Raw genomic sequence first — 16,662 nt, forward strand, 5'->3', positions numbered from 1 at the left:
TTATCTCCTTTCCCCCCCATTTGGTCAATTCTACTTTTTTAAGATGCCATTTTCTTTGACATTTTTGTGCCTCTTTTACCAAGCTGTTCTTTCTTCCTTTTTAAAAAATTTATTTATTTCTTGTTTACATTGAAATTCCTAATTAAATCCCTTCCTTCCCTACCCACATTGGACAAAATATCACTTGACAAAAAATATGTATCTGTAAAATGATGTCTTATTTATTTTTATTTATCAATTCTTTCTCTGGAAGTGGACACATACACAAGCCATTCCTCAAACAATACTGTTTTTGTTGTTGTACATGATGTTCTCTTGTTTCTTCTCACTTCACTTCATAATTTCATGTAGGTCTTTCCATATTTCCCAAAATTAACCTGTTCATCATTTTTTATGGTACAATAGTATTTTATCAAAATCATAAATCACAACTTAAATAGTCACTATTCCCCAAATGATTGGCAACCCTTTGTTTGCTGCCACAAAGAAAACTCCTATAAATATTTTAGAACATATAGGTTCTTTCCCTTTTTCCCTGATCACCTTAGGAAATAACCTAATAATGGTATTGCTGGATCAAAAGGTATGCACAATTTAATAACTCTTTGGGCATATTTCCAGTTTGCTCTCCAAAACTGTTGGATTAGTGTACAGTTCAACCATGTTCAAAAATCCCCTCCAACACTTGTCATTTTGACCTTTTATCATTACCTTTTATCATTTTAGCCAATCTGAAAGGCATGAGATGATATCTTGGAATTGTTTTGATTTGCATTTCTCTAATCATTGATTTAGAGAATTTTTTCATATACTTACATATAGTTTTGATTTCTTGATTCAAAAACAGTTTGTTTATATCTTTTTATGACTTACCAATTGGGGAATGACTTATATTCTTATATATCTGACAAAGTTCTCTATTTTAGATATGAGACTTCTATCCAAGAAACATAATTAAAATTTTTTTCCCAATTTACTGCTTTCCTTCTAACCTTGTTTATTTTGGTTTTATTCACACAAAAATTTTATTTAATTATATTCAAAATTATCTATTTTAGATCTCAGAATACTTTTTATCTCTTGTTTATTCACAAGTTCTTCACCTATCCATAAACCTGAGAGGTAATTTTGTTCCATGTTCTACTAATTTGCTTATATTATCTCCCTTTATGTTTAGGTCTTGCAGCTATTTGATCTTATCTCAGTAAATATGTAAAGTATTGGTCTACATATAGTTTGTGCCTGACTTTTCCAGTTTTCCCAACAATTTTTACCAAATAGTGAATTCTTATTCTAAAAACTTCAATTTTTACTTCTGTCAAGCACAAGGTTACTATAACCTTTTATAACTCCTTGTTGTTTGCCTGTCCTGTTGCACTGACTTACTTTTCTACTTCTTAGCCGTACCAGATAGTTTCGGTCATTATTGCTTTATAATATAGTTCAAAATCTGGCTCTGCTTAACCTCATGACTTTATGTTTTTCATTAATTCCTTTGATATTGCTGACTTTTTCTTTTTCCAAATGAATTATGAAATTTTTTTTGGTTCTGTAAAATAATTTTTGGATAATTTAATTGGGATGGCATTAAATAAGTAAATTAGTTTAGGTAGAACTGTCATTTTTAATAATATTGGGTGTGCTCACCTATGAAGAGTTAATATTTCTCCAATTATTTAAATCCGATTTTATTTGTGTAAAGTATTTTATAATTATGTTCATATAGTTTCTGGGTTTGTTTTGGCAGAGACAGTCCTGGGTATTTTATTCTATCTATGGTTAGTTTTCCCCAAGGAAAACTCCGCCAAGGACGGTCCCAAGCCCGGCTGAAAAAGGAGGAGGGTTGGGCGTGGGGCTAGCAACCTCACCCCGTAAAAAATCACATTTGCTATAGAAACCGCAACCTCACCAAACCAACAAAACCGATGATTGCCTAGTCTGGAGGATTGCTCTCCAACAGAGTCCATGACGCGTGCTGGTGAAAGCCTCTGGGAAGCCAGCTTACCGATAAATCTTCTGACGACCAAGGCAAAAACCAGAATAGCGACATGGAACGTAAGAACCTTATACGAAAGCGGAAAACTCGCTCAGGTAGTAAATGAGATGAAAAGATACGACATCAGGGTCCTCGGTTTATGCGAGACCAGATGGAATGGAAGCGGCCAGACCAGTCTGATATCAGGCGAAACCATCATTTACTCTGGCCATGAAGACCCGGACCATTCCCACACCCAGGGAGTAGCGCTGCTCATGACACCTGAAGCAAAAAAGGCGCTGATAGGTTGGGAATCTATCTCATCAAGGCTTATGTCAGCAAGGTTCAACTCAAAGGGGAAGAAGATCACCATCATCCAATGCTATGCACCCACCAATGCAGCAGAGGAAAAGGAAAAAGAAGAGTTTTACAGCTCCCTACAGGCACTACTTGACGGCACACCAAGAAGAGACCTGAAGATCCTTATGGGAGACTTGAATACAAAGGTAGGAGAAGACAACACAGGAAAGGAATTCATCATGGGAAGGCATGGAGTAGGCACCTGTAACGAAAATGGAGAGCTCTTTACGGATTTCTGCGCCTTCAACGATCTTGTTATTGGAGGTACTATATTCCCACACAAGAAAATTCATAAGTCAACCTGGACTTCGCCTGATGGAAGGACGGAAAATCAGATAGATCACATCACAGTTTCCCGCAAGTGGAGAAGAAGCCTTCTAGATGTTAGAGCAAGACGTGGTGCAGATGTGGCCTCGGACCACCAACTCCTGGTGGCAACTTTTAGAACCAAGTTGAAATCATTCAACGACCTTTCAGGCAGATTACAGCATAAATTCAACGTGCAAGATCTAAAGACCAGAGAGGAAAAAGAAGCATTCAATTGCGAAATCAAGAACAAGTTCACAGCCTTGACAGGACTCACGGGAGAGACAGTTGAAGACCACTGGACCAAACTCCAGCAGACCTGGAAGACCACCTGCACAGAAGTCCTGAGAAAGAGAGAGAGAAAGCGCAAGGAATGGTTAACACAAGAGACATGGGCCAAGATACAACAGAGAAGAGATTTGAAACAGAAGATCAGCCAGTGCCAAGATCAACAGGAGAAAGAAGAACTTCGAACACAGTACTGGGAAATTAACTGTCAAGTCAAGAAGAGCGCAAGATATGACAAGAGACGGTTCATTCACGATATGACCGAGGAAGCAGAAACGTAAGTGGAGATGGATAGGACATAAGCTAGGAAAACCGGAAGACAACGTAGCCAGACAAGCATTGAGCTGGAACCCTTCAGGGAGGAGGAAAGTTGGAAGACCAAAACAGACCTGGCGAAGATCTGCCGAAAATGAAACAAAAACAATCGGAATGACATGGGCCCAGCTGGGGGAAGTTGCCCAGAACAGAGTCCGCTGGCATGAGATGGTTGCAGCCCTATGCTCCTAAGGAGTCAACAGGAATAATAATAATAAATAATAATAATGGTTAGTTTAAATGGGATATCTCTCACTATCTCTTCTCTTTTCTTTTTTTTAAACCCTTACCTTCCATCTTGGAGTCAATACTTTATATTGGCTCCAAGGCAGAAGAGTGGCAAGGGCTAGGCAATAGGGGTTAAGTGACTTGCCCAGGGTCACACAGCTAGGAAGTATCTGAGGTCAGACTTGAACCTAGGACCTCCTATCTCTAGGTCTGAGTCTCAATCCATTGAGCCACCTACCTGCCCCTTCACTAACTCTTCTTGCAGGACTTTGTTGGTGATATATGGAAATGCTGATGATTTAGGGATTATTTTATATCCTACTACTTTGCTAAAATTGATAGTTTCAACTAGTTTTTAAAGTTGAATCCTTAGGGATTTTCTATATCATATTTTCATATCATCTGCAAAAAAGAGATAGTTTTATTACCTCTTTGCCCATTCTGATTCTTTCCATTTCTTTTTCTTCACTTATTGGATTGCTAATATTTCTAATACAATATTAAATAATATTGGGGATAACAGACATCCTTTTTTCACTCCTGATCTAATAGGGAAGGCTTCTAACTTATCTACAATATAAATAATGTTTGCTGATGGTTTTAAGTATATACTACTTATTAACATTAAGGATTCCTATATTAAAGCATGCCACATACCTGGTAGAAATCTTGTTTGGTCATAATGTATAATCTTGTGATATACTGTTGCAGTCTACTAGCTAATATTTTATCTAGGATATTTGCATCTATATTCATTAATGAAATTAACCTATACTTTTCTTTCTTTGTTTTCACTCTTCCTGGTTTTGATGTTAGCACCATAATTGTTTTATAAATGGAGTTTGGCAGGACTCTTTCTTTACTAATTGTTTTGTAGGAATATAGTTAGGGATAGTCTGGTTTTCTAGATTGGTTGAAAGAAGATAATTTTGAGATAAGCCCTGGGAAAGAATTATGGGTAGAAAGGAATTATGGGTCTACAATTGGAAATAACTGAAAAAAATTCCTTCTTGGATTTTGACCAAACTAAAGGGAGGTTTTATCTCTGCTTATAATTCCCATCAAGCTGAAGGAGAAGTTTTGTTCTAAGAGATTCTCCCTGGAAAGTCAGGATTTTCATGGAGAAAATCTTTGACATCCAGGTAGAGAGTTTGCTTGGAGGAAACTAATTTCCCTGAGACCAGTCTTAATCTGGCAGTGATCCATCTACCAGAATTCCTATTGGCTAAGGCAATTCAAAGCTTTCCACCTATAACTTTGAGTTACTTAGTACAGCAGCCAAAGCCCGAGGTTTTTTTCCCCCTTTCTTTCTTATTAATTATTGGTAGTAAGTTTAAATTAAGTCAGATAGCATTGGGAGTTTCTTAGATAGCATAGGGAAGATTAAGCAGGGCCCATAGAAGAAAAAAAAAAGCTCTCCTTCAATAGGAGACTTAGAAAGTTGGGTGGCGTGCTAGGGTCCTACCTACCAGTTTCTTCCCTTTTAAAATAAACTTCATTTTCATAAGCCAAGGGTTTTTGTGCTTCATTTCCCCTGGGGAGTTCCTAGCTGAGTTGTAACTTCTAACATCCCTCTAGGACTCTTCCACAATACAGTTCTGAATAATTTATTTAATATTAGAATTAAATTATTTTTAAATGTTTGGTAAAATTCACTTGTAATCCATCTGGTTCTGATGCTTTTTTTCTGAGGAAGTTCATTTACAGCCTGTTCAATTTCTTTTTAAAAAAATAGGTTTGTTTAGATAGTCTATTTCCTCCTCTAGGCCAGTGATTCCCAAAGTGGGCGCTACCGCCCCCTGGTGGGTGCTGCAGCAATCCAGGGAAGCAGTGATGGCCACAGGTACATTTATCTTTCCTATTAATTGCTATTAAAATTTTTTAAAAAATTTATTTCCAGGGGACTAAGTAATATTTTTTTCTAGAAAAGGGGCAGTAGGCCAAAAAAGTTTGGGAACCACTGGTATAGGCAATTTATGTTTTAATAATTTTTTATATTTTAAAAACAAAATGAGAAAGGTTGAGGAAAAATTAGAAAAAAATAAAAGCAATGCAAAAAAAATTATGAAAGATCAACCAATTGGACAAAGAATCACTAAAAATCACTGAAGAAAATAATTCATTAAAAATTAGATTTGGACAAGAGGAACCTGGTAATTTAAGACATAAAATAATAAAACTAAATTTAAAAAATGAAAAAATAGAAGAGAATAGAAAATATCTTATTACAAAACCAACTGAGCTGGATAACATATTGAGAAGAAGCAATAAAGAATTCTTGGACTCCCTGAAAGTTATGATCAAAAACCATTTAAACACTATACTTCAAGAAATTATTAATTCTCTTTTCATAATTTTCTTGCATAACTCTCATTTATTTTCCCTATTTTTCTTTACCAATATTAGTTCTTTCTTTTAACTCTTCTAGGAATTCTTTTTGGGTTTGGATTAAACTAGCATTTTTCTTTGAGCCTTTTCCATAGCTATTTTCACATTGTTGTCTTCTTCTGAGTTTATTTCTTAATCTTCCTGCTTGCAATACAGTAACTTTTTATGGTCAAATTCTTTTTGCTGCTATTGTTTATTCATTTTTCCCCCTAGCCCAGTGATGGGCAAACTACAGTTCGTGGGTCAGATGCAGTCTCCTGAAATGCTCTATCCAGTTGTGGGACATTATTCCTAATCTGATGAATACAAAGAGTAGGATACAATACAATGGAACTTTGAAAGAGTTGCCTTAGAAACAGACTGACAGATGAGCATTTCCTTTCCTTTGACCCCCTCTTTAAAAAGTTTGCCCATCACTGCCCTAGCTTATTTATTTACTTAGAAGCTTATATTAAAATTGGACCTTCCTCACCTGGGGAAGGGAAAGCAATGCTCCAAGCTTCAGGCTTTTTCATTTTGTTGTTTTCAGAGCTAGTTCTGGGGGTGTGCAAGTTTTGAGTGCTGCCAAGGTGGTGTGATCTGGGATAAGATTTTGTTACTGCTCTCCTGGTCTGTACACTGATCTTTACTCAGGAAGAACCCCTGATCCCTTGCAGCTGAATCCACTAGCACTCCATTTTCCTTTGGTACTGTGACCAGACTCCCTGATTCCTTGTGGCCAATCACCAGTGCCCCTCTACACCCTGGAACTGAGATCCATAACTGCATATGGGTAATAGAGTTGCCAGTCATCATTAGCTGTACCACTTGCCAGCAAAGGGTTCTCTGCAATCTCTTTCTGAACAGTTGTCTGACTCCCTCTCTGTCTTGAGGTGGAGAGTTTCCAAACCTGTTGCTGCACCCTCACATGTGTGGGCTCTGGACAGATATCCACCAGACCCTGGTGTTAAAGATTTCTCCCATTTGTCTGTTAAGTTTCCTTAGGCTGAAAAAATATCTCACCCCAACTTTTTGTTGGCTCTCCCACTCCAAAATTTGATTTGAGGCATTATTTTTTAAAGTTATTTTGAGGGGAACGTCAAGAGAGTTCAGCTGGTGGTTACCCTTACTGCACCATCTTGCCTCACCCAGAAATGTATATTGGAGAGGCACCTTTTCTTCATAGTGAGGAGTGTCTGGACTTTTGTTGTAATGAGGTTAGGCTACAGCAGGAGATGGAAATGGATCAATGATCCAGCAAGAGATAGCCTTTCTTACCTAATACCCAGATCATGCCAAAGTCTCAAGTTTGGTGTGGGTTAATTTGGGCTCCATCCTATACAACAGTGCTGCTCAGAGCAGGGGATTAGAGCAAAGTATTTTCCAGGAAGGGGCAAAGTCTCCAACAGGCAAATTTTATTGGTTTCCCACTTTTGATGTCACAGGGAGGAAAATGTCTATTAGCAAGGTTGCTCCTGGCCTAAAAGATCCCAGAAAAGAGACAGGAAGGGATTAGGAGAATGCATAGGCAGAAGAAGAGTTTCTAGAGCTGAGATAATGTTTCAAAAAAAAAAAAAAGGAAAAAGAAAATGTTAATTTCCAAAAGTTAGAGCTTCTCAGAGGACCAGAATGGGTTTAGGCGGCTTTATATTAATTTTTTTCTCAGTTAAATTTTAAGTGTTAGTAAGCCTAAAGTTCAAATGATTCTATTACAAAGTTATTAATAGATTAATTAATTTTACTACAGCAGATGGTGATTCATTCAAGGCTTATCTCCAACATAATAATGTTCTGCCTTTCATATATATAAAAATGCTGCTACTAACAAAATCTCAATAGAGTATTGAGAATTCCTAGAGCATACATTCTCTATAATACTCTAATAACTTTTCTTGAATTGTTATGTTTCCTATAAGTGTGACTTGTAGACTTGTTGAAACTATAACTTCCTTGAGAGCAAAGAACAGGACTGTTAGATCTTTTGAATATTTCAGATAGGAAGGAGGTATTTGTTGAAATGACTCCATTGTTTTTTTCAGCATTCTTAACAAATATATCCTCTCTTGTGACCAGCCATGTCCATTTGTAAAACAATTGGCTAGGAACTTTCTTCTGTCTTCACTTAGGACCTTTGTGCAATTCGTGGTTTTATCATATACTACTTGACACTATCATTTTTAGTTGGTTTCACATTCTACTATGCTCTATAGTTGCTATATACTTGAGATGATACAACTAGGTGGAGTAGTGGATAGACTGTAGGGCATGAAATCAGGAAAAATCATCTCCCTGAGTTCAAATCTGGCCCCATTCACTTAATAGCTCAGAGACCCTGGACAAGTCACTGAACTCTGCTTACCTATGTTTGTTTCCTAATCTATAAAATGAGCCAGAGAAGGAAATGGTGAGCTATTCCTGTATCTTTGCCAAGAAATCCTCAAATGGGATCAGGAAGAGTTGGCCACAACTAAACATAAGGCATAACACCATATACTAGACTAGGAGTCAGGAAGACCTGGGTTCAAATGCTGCTAAATGGTTACTAAATAGGTGACCCTGATCAAGGCATTTAACTTCTCTTAACCTCATTATTCTCTTCTATAAAATGGGAATGACAATAATACCTACTCTCATAAGATTGTTGTAAGGATCCACTGAGGTCCACATATATAAAGTGCTTTGTACATTTATAAGTACTTTATAAATGTTAGCTATTATCACACTTATCAAACAGTTTTTGCATATTTATATACTACTGCATATTTATATTTGTGCCTCATCTTCTCTGCCAAACTGAAAGCTCCACAAGAGTAGGGACTTATTTATCTTAATGATCTTCCTTTGAATCGTCCTCCAACACCAAATACAATGCTTTTCGTGGAGTAGGTGTTCAATAAATAGTTGTTGAATGAATGGCTAGGAAATCGAGCAAATCCCAGCCTTAACTCTAACCTTATGGGCTACTTACCCAGCCTAGAAAGAGTTTGTGTGCCAGTGAGCTGATGACACAATTCAGGGACTGGAGAGTGCCACCAAGTCACCACAAGAAACAACTGTGAAATAATTAAGGAAGAAAAAAAAATACCTCTTCATAGTTCCAGGGAGCTCCAGACTAATTGGAATCTGATAGGATGAGGCTAGTGTGTCATCCAAGGCTTTCCTGACCTCCTGCAGTTCTCCCAGGGGCACACAGCCCAGCAAGGAAGTCAGCTCACAGTCCTGCAATTGTATGAACTTCTCTTGCTCTTCTATTTCCCGTCTTAATTGTTGATCTTTTGCTTCAAGCACAGACATCCTTGCTTGGAGGCCTTCGATTTCCTTCTGTAGGGGATAGGCAGAACAGATTTTACAGATTAACCTTGCTAACAGCAAACTGCTTGGCCGATAATGAGTCATTTAAATGAGAGTTAACTGTATGCACTGGAGCAGTGACTGATGCTTCTTCTGAGGCAGGCAGATTTTCTGAGGTTTGCTGAGCTGGAAAAATCATGCCGGCTTTACATTTCTGATTAGTTGGCATAAGGAGAAACAATCCTTCCCAAGCATGAAATAACTGCTGGGGGCATCCAAAAATTTGACTTGGAAAAATGCCTTAAATGTATAAATTACTTCCGTCATAGTGGATAAAGTGGTGAGATGCCAGGACAAGGAGCATTATCCAATGTAGTCACTTATGAAGTACATAATACCACTCAGCAGATCCCCTTCAAACCTACCCTTATGTCCATTTGAGTCCAAATGTGGCAAAAAAAAATATTTTTTTTGTGAATAAAAACCATAGAAGCATGCCTTTACAGGGCTATAAGCTAGAGCAAGAGTTGGCAACCAATGGGAACAAATCTTCCTGCCACCTGTTTCTGTAGAGCCTGTGAGCTGAGAATGTTTTTAACATTTTTAAATACAATAAAATTTCATGTTAAAATACAGAGATCATTCTTAGTTATCAAATTTGGGTAGATTTTACCTTTGGTTTGTCTGATCTAGGGAATATGAACAGAGTATTACTTTAAATAACTGGGGGGGGGGGCAACTAGGTGGCTGAGTGGATTGAGAAAGCCTAGAGATGGTAGGTCCTGGATTCAAATCTAGTCTCATACACTTCTCAGCTATGTGACTCTGAGCAAGTCACTTAACCCCCCCATTGCCTAGCCCTTGGCGCTCTTCTGCCTCTGAACCAATGCACAGTAAGATGTATCTAAAATGGAAGGTAAGGTTGGTTTTTTTATTTTTATTTATTTATTTTTAAACCCTCACCTTCCATCTTGGAGTCAATACTGTGTATTGGCTCCAGGCAGAAGAGTGGTAAGGGCTAGCAATGGGGGTCAAGCGACTTACCCAGGGTCACACAGCTAGGAAGTGTCTGAGGTCAGATTTGAACCTAAGATGTCCCATCTCTAGGCCTGGCTCTCAATCCACTGAGCCACCCAGCTGTCCCCCAGATTGGTTTTTTTAATGAAATAGACGGTGAGTGCCATCTAGTTTGTGCCATAGGCTCAAAAATTGAATTTCTGTGGCTTCAGAATTCAGAATTGACTTATAATACAAAGAATACAGGGCATCATCACCTTTGAAGTCAGTCAATCAACATTTCACTTAGATTGACAGGAGAGGCTAGGGCTAATTACCAAGGGTTGTAGTAGTACTTCAATTCCAATCCAACAAGGATTTATTAACTACCTGCTATATGCTAGGTACTAGACCCGGTGATGGGGGTACAAAGACAAAAGGGAAACTGGACTCTGACCTCAAAGTGCTTTGATTCAATTAGAATTCCTTATTAGAGCCCCACAGGCTTCTACTTCCTTTACTAGATCTGGAAAGTCATAAATGATGTGTATCAAGGACATAAGCTCACGAGAGCCATTAGCTATACATATGGCAAAGCATTATAATTAGTAATGAACTGGCAAAATCTTTTGTCCTTTCTAATTTCTCAATCATCTTGACCTGTCTGTAGCATTTGCTGCTGTTGACTACTCTTCCTCTGCCTGAATGCTCACGCCTCCCTGAGTTTTTATAGCACTTCTGTTTCTCCACCTCCCAGTCTGTCTGAGTGCTTATTCCTGTCATATTCCTATGTGTCTGCACTCCACAGCTTATTTGGGACTTTCTTCCTAGGGTGACACACTAAAGCCTTTCTTTCTCCAATCAGAAAATGGCAGGTCAGTCTCTGACTGAGTCTTCTTGTAATCCAGTTCTGAAGTCTGTTTAACCCACTCAGAGGTCTGGATTTGACTAACCCTACCATTCTAAAACAGTGTCTTTTGCATGGAATAACTTCCTCATATCAGTCATATGTCAATAAGATACTAAAGAAAAGGACAATGGATATCTTTACCCTGAGTGACAATGGGAGGCTTTCCCATGCCACTATGGAGGCTTTCTCATCCTTGTTTCTGCTTCCATTAATAAAAGCACGCATGCAATTAAAAGGGGATCCTACCCAATATTAAACTCACTCCTCATTCTCACTCAGCCCCAAATATCCAATCTGTTCCAAAATGTTGTCATTTCTATCTTCAGAATTTTTTCTCTCCACTTACACATTATTACCCTAGGTCCCGAGCTCATCCTTTGGTTAGATTAGTGAAATGATCCCTTAATCAGTCTCTTTCCCCACACTAATCCATCCTCCACATAGCTACCAAAATGGCTTTTCCTAAGCACAAGTCTGACCATACCATCTCCCCTTTTCGATGAATTCAAGCATCTCCCTATTACCTCTAGGAAGAAATAAAAAATTTGTTGTTTGGCATTTAAAGCTTTTTAACAATCTAGCTCTTCCTACTTTTCCAGTCTACTGCCATTTTGCTCCCTTCCACGCACTGCAACCCAGTCATACTGCCTTACTTGCTTTTCTTTATTCACAACATTCCATCACTCATCTCAGTTTGATTTGATCACTGGCTGATCCCTTTGCCTGGAATCTTCTTTCAAGACTCAGAATGATATTACAGCCTCCTACCAAAGATCTTTCCTGATCCTTCCCCCCTCCCAAATAATAGAGCTTCTCCTTTAAGTTTAGCTTTCAGCTACTCTGTGTGAACATTGTAGGAACCTGATTTATTTACATTTGGCTTCTCTATTAGAATGTAAGCTTCTTGAAGGCAGGGACTATTTTTGCCTTTTTTTGAATCCCCATCATTTAGCATAGTTACTGGCACAAAGTAAATGCTGGCTGAATAGTGACTCTCAAATCTAGATATTCAGCTCTAGTCTTCTTCCTAAGCTCCAGGTTTATATTTCCAATTGTCCATTGGCTTTGTAAACTGAATAACTCATGAGCATCTCAAACTCAAAATATTCGAAATAGCATTTTACTATCTTTTCCCCCAAACCCATCCTCTTTCCTAACATCCCTATTTCTGAAGACACAAACATCCTTCATGTCACTTAGGTTCAAAACATCAGGCTTAGCTTCCACTTCTGACTTTCTCTCATCCTTCATTTCGTTATTTCTAATTATTTTCCAGGTATTATAATTTGTACCTCGACAAGATCTCTCAGTTGTGTCCTGTTTTCTCCCCTCCCAAAGTGCTCATCCTGGTTCAGGTCCTTATTACCTTCCATGCAGATTATGAACCAGACTCCCAATTGGTCTTCTGGTCTCTAGTCTCCCTTCCCTTCAATCCATCCCTCAAATGCCAAATTGATATTCCTACAGAAAAATCTAACCATGTTATCATTGTGGTGAATCATTTTCCGGTGGTGGCTGACTCTTCATGACCATCATTTGGGGTTTTCTTTGCAAAGATACCGAGGTGGTTTGCCAGTTCTTTCTCCAGCTAATTTTAAAAATGTGGGAACTGAGGCAAACAGGGTTAAGTGAGTGCTTAGTTAAGTGTCTGAGGTCAGATTTTTAAATTCAGCAATGTGAGTAATAACCCTGTTATTACCATGTTCAAAAAAGTTTCCTCTTGCCTTTAGGATAAAATGCAAACTCCTCAGGTGGCACTTAAAGCCCTTCACAATACAGTTTCAAACTAATTTTCTAAGTTTACCACCTATTACTTTCCTCCCTGCATTTTGCATTTGAGATAAACTAGTCCATTAGTGCTTCCACATACAGTATTCACCTCATAGAATAGAATTGCTAGCTTTCTTCCAGTCTCAAGTCGAATACCAGGGTCTTATCAGGAGTGACTGTCCAGCACTCCAAGAAACTACTTTGCACATAATCTGAATTTACCCCCATCCTCCACCACCAAAGCAATAGAATGGAAAATCCTTGAGGACAAGAACTTTGATACACAGTAAATACTTTAAATATTTCAAGATATTGGTAACAATAGCATTCAAGACACAAATTGCTGTGGAAGAGAACACTAGAGACAGCTAGGCAGTCCAGTGAATAAAATACTGTGAACTAGAATTAGGTAGACAGTTCAAATCTGCCCTCAGACATTTACTATCAGTGAAAGATGATCCTGAAGTAAGAAGGACCTATATTCTAGTCCTGCCTGCTTTGGAAACATACTGACGAGTACTTTAATTTCCAGTATGGAACTTACAGCTATAATTTACATACAAGTTGTCAAATGACTTAGCTTTATTTATCTCAGTTTTCTCAAACTGTAAAATTACAAAACACCTACAGGCCAGGATTATTGTGAGGATCAACTGAGATAACATTTGTAAAATACCTAGCATATGATAGGCACTTAATGAATGTTTCTTTCCTTACTTTTACCCTCCCAAAACTGGCAAAGGAAATAGAAGCTGATGGGATTATGTTGAGGAACTGAAGATATTACTACCAACTTTGGGCTGAAACAAGTCCCTTAGTTCTTCTCATCAATCCATCCATCTGTGCCCATCCTGGTAAGTCTGTTGCCTTCAGAAAATAAGCTCCTTAGGATGCCCATCAATTGGGAAATTGCTAAACAAATTGTGGTGTATGACTGTAATAGAATACTCATATGCTATAAGAAATGATGAGCAGGATGATTTCAGAAAAACCTGGAAAGACTTACATAAACTGATACAAAGTGAAGTGCGAAGAACCAGAACAACACTGTACACAGTAACAGCAATATATTTTGAACAACTGTGAATGGCCTAGCTATTCTCAGCAATACAGTGATCCAAGATAATCCTGAAGACTCATGATGAAAAATATCATCCACTTCCAGAGAAAGAATTGATGGAGTCTGAATCCAAGCCAAAACATACTATATTTCCCTTTCTTTTTTGTTTGTTTGAGATCTTTTCCAGAAAATAATAAATATGGAAAAATGTTTTACATTATTGTACATATAAAGCCTGTATGAAATTGCTTACCAACTCAAATAAAGGAAAAATTATTTTAAAAGAAATCAGGTCCCTTATTATGAAACTCATCTTCTATATTCTGATAGCATGCTGATTTTCTCATTATTCACCTACTAAGGTGAATGAATAGAAATGAATAGAATGAATAGAAAGCTAGCCATAGACTTAAGAAGGCTTCAGGTCCTAACTGCTTTAGGCTCCCACTGGGAAAATTACTTAATTCCTGCCCTGGTACTCACATATAAACTGTCAATTCTACACCAGGAATTCCCTACACTGATATAAAATCAAAGGTCAGAACAAAAACAAACAAACAAAAAAATCAAACGCAACTTCAACTTTGAAGTTCACTTGAAAAAATCATAAGATTCCTACTAGATATCCTTCCTGACTGGAAATGATGACATATAAAATCAAAGAACAGATCAATAGAAGCAAGTAGATGGCTCAGTGAATAGAATATCAGGATTGGAGTCAGGAAGACCTGGATTCAAATCTAACCTCAGATATTTCCTTCCTCTGTGACCTTGTGCAAAATCACTTAACATCAATTGCAGAACCCTTGCCACTTTGGACTCAGAATTGATACTAAGACAGAAGATAAGAGATTTTTTTTAAAAGAGCATATTTGTAGGAAAAAACTAAATATCTGATACTACAACATTGAAAAGGAAAAGCCCAAGGAAATATCCCAACCTTCAAGGTCAGTCTGATCTTCCCTATACTAAGCAGGCAGATCTAGATATTCTGAAGGAACAGCAAAAACCTTATCCAGAGCAATGCTGGGAAGAATGGTGAGACTCCAGGCAGAACCCTGGGCTCAGTTCATGCCAAGGGAACCATAGAACCAGTCAAAAGGATTCAGGTGCATTCTAGAAATATCCTACCTCGCCATCATAATCCAGGGCCAAGTACTTTCCATCAGTATGCTCAAACACTTCACATTATTCCTCAAAACAATTTCTAGGTGTCCACACTGGACTGTGAAGTTCACCTATAGGTATTACAGAGGATAAAGAGCTAGGCCTGGAATCAAGAAGATGTGAGTGCAAATTCAACCTCTGATACTAGCTATGGGACTCTGAGGTAGTCACTTAACCCATGTTTGCTTCTATTTTCTCAAAAGCAAAATGGGTATAATAAAAGTCCCCACCTTCCAGAATTATTATGAAGATCAAATCAGATGTTTCTGAGTACTTAGAAGAGTACCTGGCACACAGTAGGTGTTTGATATTTAATATTTTTATTTACTATTTAATAATATTTATTCCTGCCTTCTTTTCCATCTGAATCCATAACTCTGTGGCTAGAGTAATGGTTAGGGTAGAATATGAAAACTAAATTACTTTTTAGGAGTCTTGCTCTCTGTTAGCCACTGCAGGTTGATGTATTAGAGTAGCCAGTGAATGTAGCTCAAGGGTGACCATCTCTTAGAAAGTGAATCAATGGCTTTGGCCAGCACTGGACTGTGGTATAGTGTGTGTGTGTGTGTGTGTGTGTGTGTGTGTGTGTGTGTGTGTGTGTGTGTGTGTGTGTGTGTTGGGAGGATGGGAAAAAAGGGAAATAGGAGGCTTCTGAACTCTATTTTATTGCTTTTAGATCACATCACCAGCCTTCACAATGTTGAGGTTTATTTGTCTAGGATAGATCCTTTCTACTTCTATAATTCCTTCATGCTCATCTGTTTCTAAATGATTGCTCTGTTGAGACTTCTAATTGGAGTGATTTCTGGCTCCCAAAGCTACAAGTCTTGAATAGAAGGCTGACTATTATTTGTTGGACATATTAAAAATGGATCAACACTTAGACTAGGTCATCTTAAGGGTTTCTTCTGTTAACTAAGATTCTATGAGTTTAGGACTGGTGACCTCAGACTCAGTGCCTTACACTGACCTTTGGCTCCCATCCATTCTCCACATTGAGCCATCTCAGGGATTGGCTTTTACCCATCATTTTCATTGCCTATCCGGCACTGGTTTATATTTTCCTGGTCTACCATTGCTCACAATTTGATATAACAAAGGTTTCCAAAAGGGATTGTATTTTGTAAAATTCTTTTTATCATAAAAAAAAAAAAACTTGAAAAGTTAACATGATCAGAGATGACAAATGAGCCTGGAAAACACAGAGTGCATATTCAAAAGATAATGAAGAATGTCAAAAATAGGCACAAAAGCCACTGAGTTTTCAGCCCCTCATTTATAATGAGATTCATACAACCCCTGTGACAGTCCTCTACCAATCACTGCTTAGAGAATCTTATTGGATTCCAGCCAAAGCTCTAATTGCTACATTGAAGCAAAGAAAAGATTTCCAATTTACCGCATTCTCCTCAAATGGCTGCAAAATCACTTTGCCAATAGAGCATTTTTTTCTTGCAACTTCATCATCCCTTTACCTGCAATTGCTGCTTTTCTTGAAGAAGCCAATCTCTCCTGGTGATGGAAACCTGGAGTCTGTCCTGAGCTGCAAATTCTGAGAGGTTCAGCTCCATTCTGAGCTGTGGTTGGGTTTCTTCACTGCTGACCCTTAGGAGGTAAAACAGTAAAACC

The 16,662-nt window shown here is 38.0% G+C and overlaps 1 protein-coding gene across 1 annotated transcript in view; it reads right to left on the minus strand.

Annotated features, from left to right (window-relative positions):
• DISC1 (DISC1 scaffold protein) overlaps positions 1 to 16,662 on the minus strand; it is a 420,969-nt gene that overhangs the window by 357,175 nt on the left and 47,132 nt on the right. Inside the window, exons 4-5 of the mRNA XM_044674988.1 lie at positions 16,509 to 16,638; positions 8,925 to 9,160 (exon numbers count right to left, since the gene is read on the minus strand). Of these exons, the coding sequence (XP_044530923.1) occupies positions 8,925 to 9,160; positions 16,509 to 16,638 (366 nt within the window). The remainder of the gene's footprint in view (positions 1 to 8,924; positions 9,161 to 16,508; positions 16,639 to 16,662) is intronic.

This window comes from Gracilinanus agilis, chromosome 4 (assembly GCF_016433145.1).
Source record: "Gracilinanus agilis isolate LMUSP501 chromosome 4, AgileGrace, whole genome shotgun sequence".
Classification (NCBI taxonomy): domain Eukaryota; kingdom Metazoa; phylum Chordata; class Mammalia; order Didelphimorphia; family Didelphidae; genus Gracilinanus; species Gracilinanus agilis.